General features: G+C 46.5%; 1 protein-coding gene across 6 annotated transcripts in view; it reads left to right on the top strand.

The window, feature by feature from the left end:
• IL31RA (interleukin 31 receptor A) overlaps positions 1–16,482 on the top strand; it is an 87,843-nt gene extending 71,361 nt beyond the window's left edge. For 4 of the 6 annotated variants that reach the window (XM_027772061.1, XM_014587990.2, XM_014587991.2 and 1 more), the window contains 4 exons: positions 117–257; positions 3,657–3,765; positions 5,210–5,291; positions 7,587–11,006. In XM_027772061.1, coding sequence (XP_027627862.1) covers positions 117–257; positions 3,657–3,765; positions 5,210–5,291; positions 7,587–8,057 — 803 coding nt within the window. In that variant the 3' untranslated portion in view covers positions 8,058–11,006. Of the gene's footprint in view, positions 1–116; positions 258–3,656; positions 3,766–5,209; positions 5,292–7,586; positions 11,007–15,892 lie in introns of those variants that run through there. The other 2 variants (XM_014587992.2, XM_006148986.3) reach the window with 2 other exon arrangements.
• Positions 16,483–19,551: the final 3,069 nt, after the last annotated feature.

The raw sequence follows: 19,551 nt of genomic DNA, 5'->3' as shown, positions 1-19,551 counted from the left end.
TCAGCAGGACATAGATAGGATTGGAGTATGAGATGACCAATCTTGGAGAGATAGATTCCAGTGTTTTTCTTTGGGTCCAGCTTAGCTATGGTTTTGACTTCTATATTTTCTTTTAGCCAAGACAGTCAACTCCAGCATCCTGCAGTATGACCTGGAGTCCCTGACACGAAAGACCTCTTACTCTGTAAAGGTCATGGCCAGTACCAGTGCTGGAGGAAAAAATGGGACCAGCATAAGCTTTAAGACATTGTCAATCAGTGAGTATTTCCTTCAAGGGCATGGGTACCTCTCCTTGGCATTTACCTTAGATTATTCAGAAACAAGGTTTGCCAAAGGCAGGGGAAAGCCATTCTCTCAGTATTTGGGACGTGAAAGAAATGAGAAGGGCCACTCTGCTCTTGGCAAACAAGCATAGAGAGAGGAGACAGGAAGGAGAGCAGGCAAACTGAAAGCTGAACTTGGAAAGACTGGGCACTTTCCTTCTTCCTAGAGGGCAGCCCTAAATCATCTTGAGGAGGGGGCATCAAGATTATGCCAATTTTGGTTTCAGCACCAAACGAGCTCCTACTTAAGGGTTCCCCAAGTTCAGAGTCACTGGTTTCTGTAAATCAGAATTTACAGCACAAAAGGGCTTTGGAGGGAAAGCCTTGGTTGATTAAGGAGCATGTACTGGAAATTCTTTTTTCTAATTTATTTTATTTTTATTTTTATTTTTCTTAAATATTTGATCACTATACATCATTTGGCTTATAAAGAAAATTTACCCAACTCAAAATACATCTCAGACCATTCCAGTTGAGAATACTATACATGTTATCATCAATAGGTAATAAACCATTTCTGTGTCCCACAAATGTCTTGCCTCTCCGTTTTTCTCCCTATTCCTTCCCTATACTTTTCCCTTCTCCCACCCTCCATCCACACTGTCTCTAGCATCTATAACTATTTTCACTACTTTTATGCCCTCCAATCTTTCAGTCTCTACCATAAAGTACAAATAGTCAATATATATGAAGTGAAGACATATAATTCCTTTCTTTCATAGCCTGGCTAGTTTCACTCAACAGTAAATCTTCCATATTTGACCACTTTCTATCAAATGCCAGGATTATTTTCAAGCCACATGGTCGGGGACCTGGATTGCAGTCTGTCATGTGGGAGTCCAGTGATGTGACCCCTATGTCATCTGCTGGTCCCATGCGGAAATTCTTTTTTTTTTTTGGAGAGGTTTTCACAATAGGGCACGTGCGCTCACCAGACAGATAGAGACAGAAAGCGAGAAATCGCCCCCCAGAGGTGATGGTCATGCCACAATCCCTTCTCCATTCTCCTCTCGGGATCTTGGGCACGCACGTACACGCGCCCGGTATGAGTTTTAAGCCATCGGGTCTGGGACACGAACTGTGGTTGACTACGTGGGAATCCAGCGACATAGCCATTATGCTAACTGCTGGTTCCCTCATGCAGAAATTCTTAACCTCATTATTTGCAGACATTTTTTGAGCAAAATGGTATATAATGTATATGACTTACCAGCTTTCATGTTAAAAAATAGGGAGCAAGAGAAATTTAATAGATAACAATAAATAATCTTAAGTATATTGTAGCTTCTTAGGATGGCTTTTTATTTTCTTTTTGAGAGGTTTTTGCTATAGAGCGCGTGCACTTGCCAGAAAGTCAGAGAGAGACAGAGAGACAGAAAGTGAGAAATCACCCCCCAGGGAGCTGGCCACACCACAGTCCCTTCTCTTCCATTTTCCTCTTGGGATCTTGGGCACACACGCACACATGCCTAGCATGATTTTAAGCCACTCGGTCCGGGACTCGAACCGCAGTTGACTACATGGGAGTCCAGTGACATAGCCCTTATGCCAACTGCTGGTCCCCCTATGATGGCTTTTTATGGGAGATATTCAAGAGGGAAGGAAGATGGAATGAGGAGGGACATGAAGAAGGAAGAAGGACAATAGGAGAAAGAAATATATTAATCTTATCAAGTCCTGGAGTGGCAGAGATTTGATTTTTCAGGACATACTGAAACTGTTTTAAGGAATGAACTAACTTTTAGATTAAAAAATGAAGGAACAGGGAACCAGCAGTTAGCATAATGGCTATGTCGCTGGACTCCCACGTAGTCGATCGTGGTTCACGTCCTGGACCCGGTGGCTTAAAACTCACGCCGGGCGCGTGTGCGTGCATGCCCAAGATCCCGAGAGGACAATGGAGGAGAAGGGATTGCGGCGTGACCATCCCCCCTGGGGGGTGATTTCTCGCTTTCTGTCTCTATGTTTCTCTCTGTCTGTCTGGCGAGCGCACGCACCCTACAGTGAAAATCTCTCAAAAAAAAAAAAAAATGAAGGAACACTGCCAAATTTTGCAAAAACTGGTGCAGCTATAAATTGTCTCCTTGAAGTAGATTCTTGAAAAGTTCTTATTCATCACATTTTTAAAGAATAAAATAGCTTATGGCTCTAGAAGAGATGAGTATAGCATGTTTTCACGTAGGAAACATTCTGTGTCTATGGTCTGACTTTGCCTTCTTGGAATTCTGATTGATCTTGCTGTTTCACATCTTCTAAAATTAGGTTGTATTTTCACAGTTCTGGACATAAATTTCATCAGCTTGTGGAATGAATTTTCTCCAGTGGTCAAATTAAAGGCAGGCTTCTGCCTTGGCATCTAGAAGTTTTCTACCCTGGGGACCAGCAGATGGCATGGTGGTTGGGGCACTGTTCGCTCCGACGTGGCCAACCATGGTTCGAGTACTGGACCTAGTGACTTGCTTTCTCACTGTCTTTCTCTCTCTCTGTGCTTCTCTCTGGTCAAGTTAAAATAAATGAATGAATAAATAACATTAAATAAATAATTACTTGAAAAAAAAAAAAGAAGTTTCCTATCCTGATCTGTAGTTTATAGATCACTTGCTTCCATCAGCAACCCATTCTTAAAACCCACCAGTGACTTCCATATTATTTTAAATAAAACCAAACTCCTTTGCACAGCTTTTAGGGCCTTTCTTTATCTGTCCTTTTCTGACCTTACTGCTTACCACCTCTGTCTCTATGTTCCTTAATTTCTCTCTGCTTCAAAGCTTTTGCACCTGCTGTTCCTTCTGCCTGGAATGCTTCTTTCCATATTGTTGTGTGCCTCTTTCTTGTTGCTAAGATCAACTCAAATTTTATCTCTTTTTTGACCACCCCATTTAAAATTGCAAACCTCCCTCTCACCTTATCTTTCATACCTTATTACCTTGTTTTATTTGAAATCATCTTGTGTTATTTACTGAATCCTTCCACCAAAACATAAGCTTCATAATAGTAGAAATCTTATATTTCTTGTTTATTCCTTTGTTTTATTACCCAGAATAGTTTTTGGCAAATAGTCTGTGTGCAGTAAATATTTATTTAATAAAATTGAAAGATGAACTGATATACAGTATCAATTGTGTATGTGTTTGTGTGTGGGTGAAATTATGCTGGGAGAAGACAACTAGATGAGTTACAAATCCCATATATTTTTTGTTTGTTTTAACTGAAATAAATTGAATTTAATGGAAAGAAAACCATAAGGAATATGTTGTTCAAACTCCTAGAAGAAAAGGCTAATTTTGACTTTTGTCTGCAAAATAAGGAACTCAACTTCCTATTGACTTTCAGTCTCTTTTCCCAAAGGTATCTTTGAGATTTTCCTTATAACTTCTCTGGTTGGAGCAGGCCTTCTCATTCTCATCATCCTGATGGTGGCATATGGTTTCAGAAAACCCAAGTGAGTATATAGGCAACAGTGGGTGGCTGAAAAGGCAGAGACAGAAAGAGGTGGGGGACATCATGGGCATTTTGTAGGAGACAGCACTCTACCATGAAAAGGATATGCATTCCTGTAATAATTTGGTACATATTTTTGGAGATTATTAAAGGCCACACCCTGTATCTCAACAGAAGTCTGACCAAGCAAGAGGACTTTATCACCCCCCTCATCTCCATGTACCAGGTCTAGGCCTTTTTGAGTCCAAAGTGCTAGCTGCCCCGCAGGCTCTACCTGCTGCATTTGCATCCACACCTAGAGCTGGAGAGACTTTCTTGCCAGCTTCCATCAAGGGCTAAGAGGGACCAGCGTACACATGGTGTCAGAGTGCTGTCTGGTCGTTTATCCGCACAAACTTGACTCTTGCTGTGGTGCAGTGTTGGAGGGCTGGCTACTGGGGCATTTGCTGTGCTTGCCTTGGCCACTAGGGGAAGGGTTTGCACTTTCCATAGTGAGCCTCCTGCCAGCCTGATGGTCCTTCCCTGGTAGAATATACCTCTAAATTGGACTGTAATGGGTTTTCTCTGCCAAGCAGCTGCATGTCAATTTCAGTTACCAACTATAGGTTATAACCAAGTCACCAGTACAAATTCTTGTACATTGCATACTTAATTCATCATTCTTCATCTCTTGGATTCTTCAGAACAAGCTCCTATCCCAAGGGTTTCTGGGGAGAAGCCCAAGTAATTGCTTTTTTTTTTTTTTTTGGAGAGGTTTTTGCTATAGGACGCATGTGCTCGCCAGACAGACAGAGAGAGACAGAGAGATAGAAAGCGAGAAATCACCCCCCAGGGGGGATGGCCACGCCGCAGTCCCTTCTCCTCCATTCTCCTCTCGGGATCTTGGGCACGCACGCACACGTGCCCAGCGTGAGTTTAAGCCACCGGGTCCAGGACTTGAACCGCAGTCGACTACATGAGAGTCCAGCGACATAGCCATTACGCTAACTGCTGGTTCCCAAGTATTTGCATTTCAAACAAGAACCCAGGTGATGCTGGTGGTACTGGGTGGGACTGCTCTTTGAAACCACTGTGCTACAGTGAGGGTAGCTTATATGGCTTAGTGTTACACTTTACAGGGTATAAGTCTCAAAGGAGTCGCTCTGTAATGGTGTAATTCCCAGCATTGTGACCAGCTGTGGAGATACAGGTATAGGAAAGGGAGGGGCAGTAGAAATAGCTTTGCATGGGAGAGAGATTCTCCTCCCATCACATCCCATAGATAAGTTGTAATTCAATGTCCCTGTCCCAAAACTGTTACTTCCTCATTTTCCATCTCAGCCAGGAGCTTGCCATTATTTAATAGGGAGCCATATAATGCCTTTTGTTCTTTTGACTCAGTCATGTAGTGTGTGTACAATGCTTCTTGGACTCACTTTCTATTTTAAAATCTTATTTGTTATTAGCAAATTGACTCACCTATGTTGGCCTGATGTCCCCAACCCTGCGGAAAGTAGTATAGCCTCATGGCGTGGAGGTGATTTCAAGGTAAACATCCCTGTTTTTGTTAAGGAAATCCTTGTGCATGCTGACTATGGGAGGCAGACAAGGTGGTTAGAGATGGGGAGGAGTTCCTGGACTGAGCTTTTTTTTTGGTGCTCACATAAAGAGAACTTGAGGTTGAAAAGTCCCAGAGAATGGCTAGCAGGGCAGATGCAGTCAGCCTTCCTATGACAACCTTGATTGACCTTCTGCTTTGGACAAGAGAAAAGGACTTCACCAGGCTCATGAGGATCCCATATGTTGCTAGCATGGAACTGGTTTCTGTAAAGGATGCTTTGGAAGAAAGACATGACCCTACCCTTTCTGAATGACTGCTGAACAAACGGGAGGCAAGCCTGGGTATTGGGCTTAAGGGAATTAATAAAACAGCCAGAGCAAGGTAATCTAGGAACTGCTTAGCAATCTTAATGGGATGCTGATGGCAGACCTAGCTGTCCAATGCTTGCCTCGAATTGTTTTTCTCAAATTTGAGAAGGTAGAGTCAAACTTAACTGGCATTCGAGGTTTTCTAGTGAGTTATCCTTAAATAAAAATTCTTATTTTCTAAGATTTTAAAAGAAAGAAAAAGTGAAGTTTTTAAGGTTTAATTTCTTGCTTAAGTAAAACTAAATCCAGCCAGATGTAACCTTTAAGTCCTTATTATTCTTTTTTAAGAGATTTTTGCTATATGGTGTGTGCGCTTGCTGAAAAGACAGAGATAGTGAAAGAGCAAGAAATCATTCCTCAGAGGGAATGGCTATGCCATAATCCCTTCTTCTCCATTCTTCTCTTTTGAGCATGCATGCATGAGTTTTATGCTACTGGGTCAAGAACTCGAACTGCGGTCAACTGTGTGGGAGTCCAGCGATGTAACCATTGCACCGTTTAATGGTCCCTTAAGTCCTTATTATTGAAAGTGTTTCAGTTCTTGATGCAGGAATTTTAAATATTTGTTCTTATTTCAGTTCAGACGTCTTTCTTTTTATGTTTATTTATTTCTTCCATGAGAGAGACAGAGAGAGAGGCACCCCCAACAAGGTCTTCATGCCATGATCCACCCTAGACTCAAATGTGCTGGATCATAGGCACCTGTGCATGCACCTGGTGTGCTCAGAGAGCCTAGGACACAAATTCAGGACCTTTCCCTTGAGGGTCAGTTGCATTACCTCTGCGCCTCCACTTGGACCCTCAGGAGTCTTTTTGTAACATGGACATGTTTATTATAAAGATTGCCCCTGCCACGAGGCCACCTTTGATGTCCTGGTGATGCTGGGAAGGTGTATCTTTATGATTGTTGTTTTGCTGTCTCTAAGAGATCTCATTTTGATGTTCCAGTCTTATCTGAGGTGTTTTGTGAATGTAAGTTGTGTAGAAAATAGCATAGAGTTCTTTAGAAGAAGAAATTGTTTAATACATTTCCTTTTCTCCATTATCACTCTAGTATCATTCTATTTACTTTCCCCACTTATTAAGAGTAATTTAGAGAGCAAATGAAGTCACAGGCAGTACTGTCTGATGACTAAAACAGCTTTTGCATAATCTGTAGCTTGGGCCTTTACAGTAAGTTTTTTTGTTTGTTTGTTTGTTATTTTTTTTTTAATGCCAGAGGGCATGTATGCAAGAGAACTAGAAGGAGAAAGGGAGGGGAGGGGGGGAGAAAGCACCTACCCCCGTATGGACCTGGTCTTATGATAATCCTTTTTCCTTCAGTTCTCCATCCCATCAGTATCCTGGGCACACACACCAAAGTCAATGGGGTCCCAATTTGAATCCTGGTTGGCCATGTGGGATCTAGCCTCCTCTGCACAGTGCCATGGAGCTGCCCGTAGAACAAACACTTACCAGTAGCCCACTGTATGTCAGGCACTGGGCTAGGCCCTGTGTACAAACATAGTAAAGACAGTCCCTACCATGAGGCTACCTTTGACTTTCTGGTGATATTGGGCAAGCCTGTTTTTATGAGTATAGTTTTGCCACCTCCAAGAATTCTAATGTTGATGCTCCAGTCTTTTCTGGGAATTTGTGGATATAGGATTGTGTGGAAGATAGCTTTGAGCTCTCTAGAAGAAATCATTCAAATGTGGGGTGCTATTTCTCAGGAAATGGGTCACTGTTCCTCTGGAAGGGCATGGGAGATGATTTGCCACTGCTTTGAGTCTGAGAGGAATGTAGGAGGCTGTTGAAGAAGTGGGAATTTGGTGTTCTAAGCCTAGTGAGCTTTTGGCTACATCGTATGTAACCCCTGAATGACCACTGCGGCGGGGGTGTGTGTGTCTTTTTTTTTTTTTTTTTTTTTTCTAGAGTAAGCTAAATCTGAAGAAATTTGATGACTCTGTGAACACTGAAGATGACAGACGCTTAAAATCATGTTCTTCCCCCCATGACCTTATTGACAAGCTGATAGTGAACTTTGGGAATTTTCTGGAAGAGGTTTCCATAGAAGAATCTGGAAAGGGTCAGGAAAACATTTTGGGAGGGGAAAAGAATGAGTATGTGACCTCTCCGAACAGGGCTGACTGCCCCACAGGGAAGAGTTTTGAGGAGCCCCCAGTTTCAACTGAGATTTCTACCAAAAAATCCCAGCACTCATGTTCAGAAGTGCCAGAAGAGACCTGCTTGGAGGCCGAAGAGCAACTTCTCTCTGGCAGCAGTGTAGAGCCTGACCAAGTATGTGAGGAAGGAGAACCAACTCCGTATCTGAAAAATTCTGTGACAACCAGAAAATTTCTTGTGCCTGAAAAGCTTGCAGACCACACCAAGAGAGAAGTCTAAATGTTGCCATGATGCGAGACCCCCGGAGTTTCAGTGTGGATGGCGCTTGCTGGGAGAAGATTTAAGACTTGGCAAGAAGCTTTTCCTGCCCATTCCTCATCCTGTCTGGGTTAAAAATAGACCACCTGGTCCTCTCTCCCCTCCTCCAGTTGCTAGTTGAGCTTAGGTGGCACAAATGTGACCTCCTGCTGAGAAGAAGAGGGATGATGACAAGCCTGAGTGCTTTGCAGAGGACAAGCAACTTCTCTTTTGTTCAGATGACAAACTCTCACTGAGGCCTACTGACAGATGGACTTCAAAGGAAGGACCCAGGTTCTGGGCCCAGAGGACCCCTGGATGGACATAGCTTGGTATCTCAGGAGTTATGTCATGGTCACAGCCTTTGTACTTTGGAGGTACTCTTCAGAATTGCAGGAGACACCTTCCTTGTTGCCAGTGGAAAGTTATTTTAGCTGGTACTTGAGTGGTCCAGGGGGAGCCTGGGCTCTGAGCTCCCCCTCCAAGATAGCCCTAAAATCTTATACCCCCTCAACACAGGGGCCTGGGGAATGCCTAAGGCTTCTCATAATCCTTAGCAGATATCCAGTGTCTGCAGCATGCCCAACTAGGACTCCTCACCCTAGTTCATGGCACACTGACTGCTAATACATCAAGGCATGAGGCAGGTCCTTGTGGGTACTGGGAATGGACTCTCGGCTGGACAGCAGGTCTGTGCCTGTCTCCAGGCCATTTCCCAGCCTGCACTGCTCTTGTGTCCTGTATCAAGCCTGGGTTTAGGGAGATACCAAGTGCTATGTAGGGACTCTGGCCCCTCATACTGGCCCAGAGCCCAGGAATGCTTACTGAATACACCCTTAAAAGGTCTCTTTCCAGAAGGAGCTGAGCAGGCCTGGACCCTGCAGTTACCAGCCTTGCTGGTCTAACACAAGGGCATCTGCTCCTGTACTCCAGCTAAGTACAGGGCTTATGACAAGTAGTGGGGCCTTCACGTGCTAACCTGGGTCAGTGGGCAGACCCTGTGCACTGTGTATGGCACGAGGTTTGTGTTGGGGCCACAGGGATGAGTCAGCTCTGTCTCCATCAGACGGCTGTGAGAAGAGACTAGGAGTGGTGAGATAAAGGGCAGACTGGGCAGTGAGTGAGTGGTCATCATACAGTGAACCCCTCACCTGCCTGCCAAGATGGTGGATGACGGTTTTTCTAGGAGAGTTTGAGAAAGTCAGTGTTGTGTTGCAGGCATGAACTTACGTGCAAAAACATCACTGTGCTTTCCTGTAACTAAAATGAATTGCTGTCTTCAAACCCTGACATTTTGAAGTGACCCTTGCCCAGTGTGGTGGTGTCTGAGCTGCTTTGGCCTTGTCACAGTCACATTTGGGATCTGGCCTCCCCTGTCCTGCCAGGACTGATTCTGAGCACCAAGGGATATTCAAAGGAGCAGTGTCTGTCGGCAGAGTCAGCGCCTCAGTGTGGTCCTCTGGCATCATGTATTTGTCCAGCCATGGTTTTGTTACTGGTCTCCTCTGTCCCTGTGGTCCCACTTGTCCCTGTGGGTCATCTGCCACTCTCCACAGCTAACTGTCATGTCCCACTGTGGGTACAGGAAGGTGTAGCTGCTGTCCCAAAGCTCCCTTCTCATTACGTCTGAATGGGAGTCCTTGTTATATCTCACGTGACTGCAGCCTCCCTCCCCCAGCCCCCTCACCCTTAGGATAAATCGGGCATGAGAGCAGCCCCAGGACAGGGGACTAGGGAGCGGAGCTCCAGGTCAGTCCTGTCCCTTTGTCCTGTATAACCTGGGTAGTAGAAGGCACCAAACCCAAGGGATACCCCAGGTTCCTACAGCTGCCCGTGGTACCTTCCCCCAGGCCCACTGCTGTGGTGGGCATGTCTGGAAGCCGCCTGTTCAGAGTCCCAGACAAGGTCCTTGTCCTCCATTAACTTTGTGAGCCGATGAGAGACTCTAACCCAGCCTCCCATCTTGGCTCCAGGAAGTGGGAAGGCACAAGTGCTCTCACAGCCCTTCTCCCTTCCCTTGACCCTCCACGGGGGGAATCTTCTGGAATCCTATGGAAGGTGGATGGGAGAGGGAGTATCTAAAATGAGGCTTCTCAAGCTTGTCTGTCACACACATGGATGAGGCTTCTGCATCTAAAGTCCAACAGAAATGTGATGGCTGGGGATAGAGGAGGATCCCAGTGACCTGGGTGAGTGGATTTCAGAGGCGAAGATGTTCTTCTGTCCTGCCCCCTCACTGAAGCCACCACTCCACCCTTTCTTGGTTTCCTTGCCTCTTCCCTTTTCTCACTCTCTTTCTTACCCTGTCTTCTGCTTCTCTCATTTCCCCATCACTCCCAGAGCTGCTTCTCTTTATTTTTAAGAGTTTTTTTGCCACAGGGTGTGTACGTTCCCCAGGGAGAGAGAAAGTATCGAGAGAGAGAGACAGTTTTTCCCACAAAGCCTGAAAAGCGGGAAAGTGAGCAGCCACAATCTCTTCTCCTCCGTTCTTCCCCCGGGATCCTGGACACACACGTACACACACCCGGTATGATTTTCAAGTCAGCAGGTGCGGGACTTGAACTTCAGTAGGCCATGAGAGAGTTCAGCAGGGTAATCACTATGCTGCCTGCCTTCTTTTTAACTCTTCCTCTTTTTCCTTGTTTCTTTTCATTTCTTCCCCTTTCCTGTCAGCCTTCTTTGATCATTTTCATTTCCTTTGCTATTGCTGAGGGGCAGAAGACCACAGCTCTGTTGTTCTGGATGGCCCTGACCAGGTGGTCTTTTCTGAAGTAAGAGGTGCTGTTTACACACATAGCTCTCTCAGAGTAGGGTCACAGGACATGGAACTCAAAGCTCTGAAGCCACTGGTGACTTCCTTTCCTGGATCTGGTCACCAGCTGTCCCATCCCAGTGCCTGAGCCACCTCTGTGGCTGGAGAAGGCCTTCAGTGTGTCCTCTGTTTACTGTCAAAGAGACACTGTGAGGGCATGAACGGGAAAACCTGTGTTTTAGCAGAGTAATTAAAAACTGGTAAGATTCCTGTGAAAGGATTTTCTGGGGCTGTGGGAACTCCACATATGGCTAGGTTAGTGCCCTATGAACAGCTTGAAAATAAATTTCCAAAGAATTGCACAGAAGCCGATCTGTGTTTTTTTTTTTTTTTTTTTTTAAAAGGCAGTAGCTTCATCCTGGTGTCTTAGGAGGCCATAGTGTAGCAACACTAAGCAGGGGTTTCTGAGAGGCAAGAGGTGGAGCAAGGTGAGAAAGGAGTGGCCCTTAGGAATCCTGCCAACCCACTGTCCCTGCTCTCTGACTGGTCTGTCCAGTCCACCCTGAGTCTTTCCCTGTACCCCTTCCAACACACCGCACATTACTGCTGCTGCTGTGGGCACCCTGCAGCCCCAGAACTCCAAACTGAGGTCTATGGGCCGTATCCAGGCCCTGTTTTTGTAGGGCCATGAGCTAAGAACAATATTAACATTTTTAAATTATTGAAAACAAAAAGGAAGAATAATATTCCGTGAGATCTGAAAGTATATGATATTCACATTTCAGTATCTGTGAATCTTAATTGGAACACAGCCATGCCCATTGGTTACATACCTTCTGTTTTGCTGCCACTAAGGCAGATTTGCGTATTGAGATAGAGATAGTTTTTCCCACAAAGCCTAAAATGTTCATCTGCTGGCCCTTTGCAGAGAAAGTTTGCAGATCCCCCTGCAGCCTATGGACATGAAGCTCAGCCTTCACTGTCTTCTAACTTTGAGTTAACCACTAATAATAAAAGGACTCAAAACATGTCGTTCTGGATTGCCTAGTGGACAGGGACTGCTCCCTTTAGAAGGGCACACACTCTGGCTCCACTAACCCTCATGGGTTCCCTGCCCAGAGTCAAAATGGAGCTGGTTGTTACCACTTACAGTAGTGGTTCTCAAACAAGGTGATCTGGCCCCCAGCTCAGCCCCCCAGACATTTGCCACTGCCTGGAGATAGTTTTGATCACTGTGGCTGGGAGAGTGCTCTTAGTTAGCATCTAGTGGGCAGAGGCCCACAGTGCTCGTGGTAATCCTGCAATGCACAGAGTAGCCCTCACGACAAGGAATTATCAGGCTTAAAATAGCCACAGTGGGGCCAGCACGTGGTGTGGTTAAGGTGCTGGGTCCCACATGGCTGATTGGGCAGTTCAAATCCCGGACCTGGTGGCTTGAAAACACACTGAGTGTATGTGTGTGTGTGCCTAAAATCCCAAGGAGAGAATGCAGGAGAAGGGACTGCGGCATGGCCCTCCTCCTGGGAGATGATTTCTCACTTTCCCTCTATCTCTGATGAGCGCACATTCCCTGTAGTCTCAAGCTCAGCAGTTGAGGATTCTAGCCCTAACTGACCTCTGTCCTCCATACCCACAGCATCCACATTGTAGATAACTCTGATATCCCATTTTAAAATTTGAAATGTGGTTAGGATGTAACTTTACAATAACAACAGCAGTTCCAAGAGCTCTAGATAGCATTACTTACATCATTCTTCATTCACTCCTGACAGGATCTGTGTGTACCCATAGACATTGTTACTTACAAGTCACATATTGAATCTGTCGTGTTCTCCCTAAACTTTCACTTATTCATATACCAGGTTCACGCGTGAACATAGCAGCAGGACTTTGCGTGGCCCCAGAGCACCACGGTGTGCCTATGTCCTGTGGTTTGCTAGGGTGTCCCTTAGTGGTAAGATTGTTTGAAATGTCCTGGAATAGAGAGAACTGTAATAAACAGCTTTCTAATACATGTTCTTTTTTCATCCTCGTTCTGTCTCTGTGGGGCTGTTTTGGAAAGTGGATCTGGTGGGTCCGCGTTTGGTGGTTATTACCGCGTGCTTGTGCCCCACCCCTCACCAAAGGCTCTGCACATTTGCTGTATCCCCACAGATGTCCCGGAACCCTTTGTCATTTTCACACGTGCTCAGCTGTTTACTGCTATAAGCTCGATTTTGTCAGTTTATTGGCAATCATTAATAAACCTTCATAGTTATTTGTGTTGCTTTGAAACTAAACCTTTCCCATCTGTATCTGTCTGTTCGTGCATCCCTGTGTTGACATTCCACAATCTTCTGTCTGTACGTCCTTGGGGGCATTGGAAAACCAGTTGAGCAGCTGAAAATGAGAGATACGACAGCAGGACTTCAGCATTACTGGTGAACTTGGTCATATTTGGCTGATTATTCAAAATGGGGTTTGTAGGGTATCAAAAAAATAAAAGCCCATGGTTATTTTATGTCAGTATTAATCATCGACTAGGCCTGCTTGTAATCAGTGTGTGGTGTCTTCAGTGTTTTGTACTCTTACTGTGGGTGTAGAAGAGTGGATTGTGACAGGATGTTCACAGTCTTCATTTTTGCTGTGCTGGACACTAGGGTCAGTGTAGATAGAGAGGGTTTGCTCAAAAGCACAAACAGCACCAGAGAAGTGGGAGGAGCTGGAGGCCATGTTTGCCTCTTGCACTGAGCCCTGGGCAGACCTGTCCTGTCCAAGATGCCTGTGCTGGTGAGTAGGGTATGGGAGGGGCGAGAGGAAGACTCTGCAAAAGGGCAAACCCTGTTATCCGCAAGGACTCCCGTGGTGGTCAGGGGAACCTAAACGTGTGTATTATCAGTTTCATTTTTAGGAATGGCATTCCCCTGTCCTGGCCACCTTCAATATAAATGAGATCTTCAAAAAAGTCCATGGAAAATGTGTATTATGAAGAAACTATGCATGGATTAATTTTTTTTGCATCAAAATAAACTATTATAATTCCATCTTCTAAGATCTTTTCGAAGACCCCTCGCGCGCGTCCTTATGTGTGTGTGTGTGTGTGTGTGTGTGTGTGTGTGTATAAAATGCCAAAAAGGTGTCCCAAAGCCAGGACTTTGAAATAGAAATCAAAATGTGCAAACCAGAAAGGACGTGCAGGACATTCTGAATGACTATAGCAACAAGGAAGACTGAACCTGTGTGCCCAAGAGAGCCATTTCTTCGTAGGTGGGGCTCGTTGTCTTTACCATGTATCACTCATCCGTTGTTGCAGGGTGTTATACGTGTGCACGAGAGGTCTGTAGTATTAAGTAGTATAAACATGGTCATTGTAATGGGACTAGTCTTTACAATGCTTCATTGTAAATGCATTTGTATTTTGACCTTTCAGACAATAAAGCCATACCATTTTTGTGGAATGCTATACTTCTGTTTAAAGTTCTGCTTATGCAGGTATTTAAACTGAGACCCCAAGGCAACCCCACAGCATGGTGGTTAAGTGCTGTACATACAGGGCCAGATCCCACATGGCCAACTGTGGTTAAAGTCCTGGCCCAGTGGCTTGAAAAACACGCTGGGTAGACCTGCAGGTACACAAAATCCTGACAGGATGGAGAAATGGAAGAAAAAGGACTGTAGTGTGACCATGCCTCATTGGGAGGAAAAAGATCAGGAGAATCTGATGACTGTGGGGAAGAGCTCTAGGTTTGGGACCAACAGTTGGCGTAATGGCTATATGTCTATGGACTCCCATGTAGCCAACCATGGTTCGAGTCCTGGACCTGGTGGCTTAAACTCATGCCGGGCGCATGTGTGTACGTGCCCAAGATCCCAAGAGGAGAATGGAGGAGAAGGGATTGTGGCATGTCCATTCCCCCTGGGGGGTGATTTCTCGCTTTCTGTCTCTCTGTCTCTCTCTGTCTTTCTGGCAAGCGCACGCGCCCTATAGCAAAAACCTCTCCAGAAAAAGTTAAAAAAAAAAAAGTGTCTTTGCTGGCAGGTCACACACCTTTTGTTATGTGGACTTGCTCCTGACTGCTGCCTCCTGACTAGGATCCAGTGGGGCCTCACACCCAGCTTCTCTGTCTTCCTATTCTACAACTCATGCAGCTCTCTGTGCCCCTCCCAGATCCTTGAGTACCCTCTGGGTCTCACTGCTCTCGGCAGATATTGTCCCCACCTCACTGAGGTGGTGCCACCAGCCAGTCTCTCTTGACCTGTTCAGACCAGACTCCTGGGAAGGTCATAGAATGGCAGATGGCTCTGCTCTTCCCTCTAAGTCCCATCCCTCCCTTGGCCTCTCTTGCAGTTTTGGCTTCTCCCTCTCTGGAATCAATTCCTTCTTACAGGAAAGAAAGGACAGTCCTAGATCTTCACCTCCCCCTCTACTGCCTGCTGTTTCTGCGCAGGCCGGGCTGTGGGTAAGAGTCGAGTGGCCCACATCCTGTGCAGTGGCTTCTCCAGGCAGCTGGATGTACTACCTGTTTGGTAGTGAGAGAATAGCTGTGCTAGAACTTTCTAGAGGTATAGAAAATAAGCAGTTGAATGCAGACAGTTTGGGGACAAGGACGGCAGAACAAGTTGCTAAGTACCCGGATGTAAATAGCCACCCAAGTTTCTAGGAGAAGCCCTGGAGCAGGATTGACTTGACTGTCAAGTTTACAGGCAGTCCGCTCAGGCTGTGTTCTGCTCATTATGAAGACTGCAAAGAGCTGGCAGTCACCAATATGAATTTTGCACCAGATGCTGAGCTAAAGGCCTCAGGGCTTTATCCATGAATCCTCACAGCACTGCCAGCAGGTGAGTAGCATCAACCAATTACATGTGAGGAAACTGAGCTCAGAGCGGTCACATGACTTGACCAAACCTGCACCCCGGGAAGTGGTGAGTGGGAGCCCAAGCCTCTGACTTCCTCTCTGCTTTTCTGCCTCTGGTTAATAATAAAGCTGTCACTGGGGTTAGAGAGAGAAAAGAGTGGAGACTCCAAGGTGTGGAGGGCTTTTGAGGATCTTCTTGGTAAAGCATGTAGAACCACTCTTTCCCCTAGGTGTCTGCTAGGACCCTCGAGATTGGTTTTAGAACCAGTGGTCTCAGAGAAATGGCGTGAGTGGAAGCAGAGATGGGAGGGGGCACTGTGCATGTAATCACAGCACAGGAAGCGACGGGAAAAGAAAACGCAAGACTGTGAGCTCCAGAATGGCCTTGGAATGGCTGCAGAAGCAAGAAGTTCATGACAGTGTCGAAGCTCTGAGCAGCCCGAGGGCTGGGCAGGACGGAGGGACGTCTGGTGAAAATACACTTCCCGTGGCTGTTGGAATGGAGTGCATGCGACTTTCCTACTAACCCCCAATTCCCTCTTCCACGCCTCCCCAATCCCTCGCCACACTTCTCTCTATCCCTTTTCACACTCCTCCCCAGTTCCTCATACACTCCTTTCTAGGGCCTCATCTTACTTCTTTCCAATCCCTCTTCCACTCCTCTCCATCCCTCTTCAACCTCTCCCCAACCTTATTCCATTTCTCCCCAACTGTTCTTTCCACACTTCCCTAACCTCTCCTACCACTCCTCACTTTTCTTTCATTTATTTCTGACTGCTCTTGGCTGGCCTGCCTTTGAACCTGGGGGTCAATACCGTTGAACCGCTTATCTGAGGTGTTCCCGTCCTCCACAACCAGATACAATACAATAGCTTCAGTTGTATCTGCGTCATTCCCAAATGCCCCGCCCCACCCTCTTCATTCCACGAGGCCAGTGTCTGCATTTTCAACTGCTCACTGGAAATATCCACGACGACGTAACACGTCCAAGACAAACTCACAATGTTTATCTCCCTGGCATCCTGACCTGCTTCTTTATTTCACAGTTTGTCTGTTTTCCTAGTTACCTAAGCTGGAGTCACCGAAGTCGCTGAGTGAATTGGAGTCATTGAAACTCCTTCCTCCCTCTTCCCCAGCATCCAGTGTGTTGGCTAAATCCTGACACTTGTCTCTGCAGAATCTCTCCCCATCTGTTTCTCCCACTCCGTCTCCTCTGATCCCTCGTCACCACCAGTTTTCACTATCTTTGACCTGGACCTTTGGCCTTCCCACTCGCCTCTTTCCTTCTTGTCCTATTTTCTAGCCCTGGATCTGTCTTCCATGTCACTTCCAGGGGGATGTTTCTGTGCACAGATCTGACTCCATCTCTTGCGTGATCCCATCTCTTGCCTGCTTCTTAACTCCTTGTGCCCATAGGTAAAGTGCAAACTCCTTAGCGTGGTAATGGGTGAGGTTTCTTTTAAATGGTTGGATCCCCTGTTACACTTTCAAAGAGTGGATATATATTTCTCTGTTGCTGCTGCAGCACAGTACCACAAGCTTCACGACCCGAACACTCAAATATAACTTTATAATTTAATGTTCTTTGGGTTGGAAACCCAACTGGGTTAAAATGAAGGTGTTGGCAGGGCTGAGTTTCTCCCTGGTGGCCTTCCTTACCTTTTCGAGCTTCTAGAGGATGCTGTGGCCCCCTCCGCTATCTACAAAGTCAGACACGTGCATCCGTCAGTTCTGGGGTTACCACTCACTTTGTTCCCTGGAGCGGAGCTCAGCCTGAGGCCTAAAGCCTATCTTGAGGCTCCAACTAGAACTTCACTCTCTTTAGTGTGAACTTTGCTCCCCAGATGCCATTCTATCTGCTTCTTAGTGTTTCTAGCCCATGGGCCAGCCGGTGTGAGATCAGAACCTGGTGGGAGCTGGGCAGAAACCAAGTCCAGAAATTGATCAAAATATCATCTCGTCGTTGACAAAGCTGTCTGGAAAGCGTGGCCTCCATCTATGACTTACACACAGTGCCCCCAGATTAAACACTGGGTCACTAGCCAGCTGGACTCTGTCGGCCTTGCTTTGCTTGCATGCACCCTCAACCTACTGAGGGGGAAGGAGTCCAGTAGGGCACATCATCCCCCAGACTTGGCTCCCAGACCAAAGGAGCTGAGAGAGCAGGGGTGCAGGCTTGAGGGAGCAATCCTGGGTCTGCCCTGGCTGACTGGCCTGTGCGGGCAGTGGCCAAACAGAACTACAAGTGCAGGCTCTCACTAGGGGGAGGCAGGGCCGGTACAAAGGAACTTCCACCACAGTTCAGAATTCCCAAAGATGAGCAAGCGCTAGGGACTTCACGGGCTCAGCATTCCACATGGTGAGCGCAACCCAGCTGGGAGACACCCAGATCACCAGGGAGCCGCAGCCACCACTCTGTATGTGCACATCTCAGAATTGTTCCCTTCTTAGGAAACACCAAGCCGGACTCCAAAAACTTCCCATGGGCCTTTTGAAAGAAATAATATGTATTTCTTAGAAGCCAAGTTGAACATTTTCTGTCTGAGTCAGCATGTACTAAGGGACCTGTTTGTCAGTCTCTTCCCACGACATAGTGTGTCAGCCAGCCTTTGTCGTCCTCCAGGAAAATAAGAGTTCTAGGAAAAATGACAGGCTTGCCGAATGCTATTTCCTTCCTTATGGTAAAAGAGCAGCCTCCTCAGCGGATGATCTCACACCATCTCTTGAGCTGGCTTCAGAGGACACGCTGTGCTTAACCAGAAACAGAATGCTCCATCCCACAGAAGGCGTGGTCTCTGGACTCATAGTAATACGTCCCATCACACGTCAGACTTCTCTCTTCTCTAGATCACAGTCCCCTCGCTGCCCCTCCCTCAGCAAAAATAAAAACAAACAGGGACTAGCTGGTGACACAGGGGTAGCAGAACACTCTGTGATGCTGGGCGCATAGGAAGGTTCCGGGTTTGTGTCCCAAGGCCTCCCACACACACAGATGTGTGCACATGGCCGTGATTCGGGCTGGGCGGGCTGGCTGAGGCTGGGAGTGGCCGCAGCATAGAGACCCTGTTGGGAGCGTTGGCCTATATTTTTCTCTTGGGAGAAATAAATCTAAAGAAAGAACATTAAAAAAATGAAAATCAAAACCAAACAAACCCCCAAACAAAAACTTTTCAAAAAGACAATTCCAAAACAAAACAATAAAATGAAAACCCCAGGGCTCCTACTGTTGGATTATCATCCATTAAATCCTCCCTGATCTCCTGGTCAGGAGAGCCCCAAATAAATGAGCTCAGAGTGGTCCCACTGAGGTCAGTACCACGGGGATGCTCCCCAATGCTCCCAAGGCAGAGTGGACGTGCAGGGCCCACAGGTGGGCACCATCCCCGGAAGAGCTTCTTGACTCACACGGCAGTCAGCGTTTAGCTAAGTTAACAGATAGTAAAAGAGATCACTTCGAGCGCCTGAGATTACTCAGGATATGCCTGGCAATCAGGGCAGGACAGAACCGTCATCAAGGTGTGTGAGTAGACAGGGTCACCCTGGCTTCCTGCACTCCACTGGCTCCCTAGCTCCCGGCCGTGGGAGGTGCCTAGCAGGTGCAGCAGGGAGGAAGTGAGGGATGGTACGGTCTCTGGCTATTTGTACACTGACACCCTAGCTTCCACTGGACCCAGAGAATCCACCCAGGAGACTTTTTTTTCATTTCCTTTTTTTTTTCAGAAAGATTTTTGCTATAGGGCACATACATTCACTGGAGTGACAGAGACTGAGAGACAGAAGTGAGAAAGCACCGCCAGGGGGAGGGCCTTGCTGCAATCCCTTTTCCTCCACTCTCTTCTCTGGATTTTGCACATGCACACACACATGCCCAGTTTAAGTTTCAAGCTGC

Source organism: Tupaia chinensis, unplaced genomic scaffold (assembly GCF_000334495.1).
Source record: "Tupaia chinensis unplaced genomic scaffold, TupChi_1.0 Scaffold000251_1, whole genome shotgun sequence".
Classification (NCBI taxonomy): domain Eukaryota; kingdom Metazoa; phylum Chordata; class Mammalia; order Scandentia; family Tupaiidae; genus Tupaia; species Tupaia belangeri.
The sequence above is the reverse complement of the archived record's forward strand: the minus strand, read 5'-3'. Positions and strand labels throughout refer to the sequence as shown.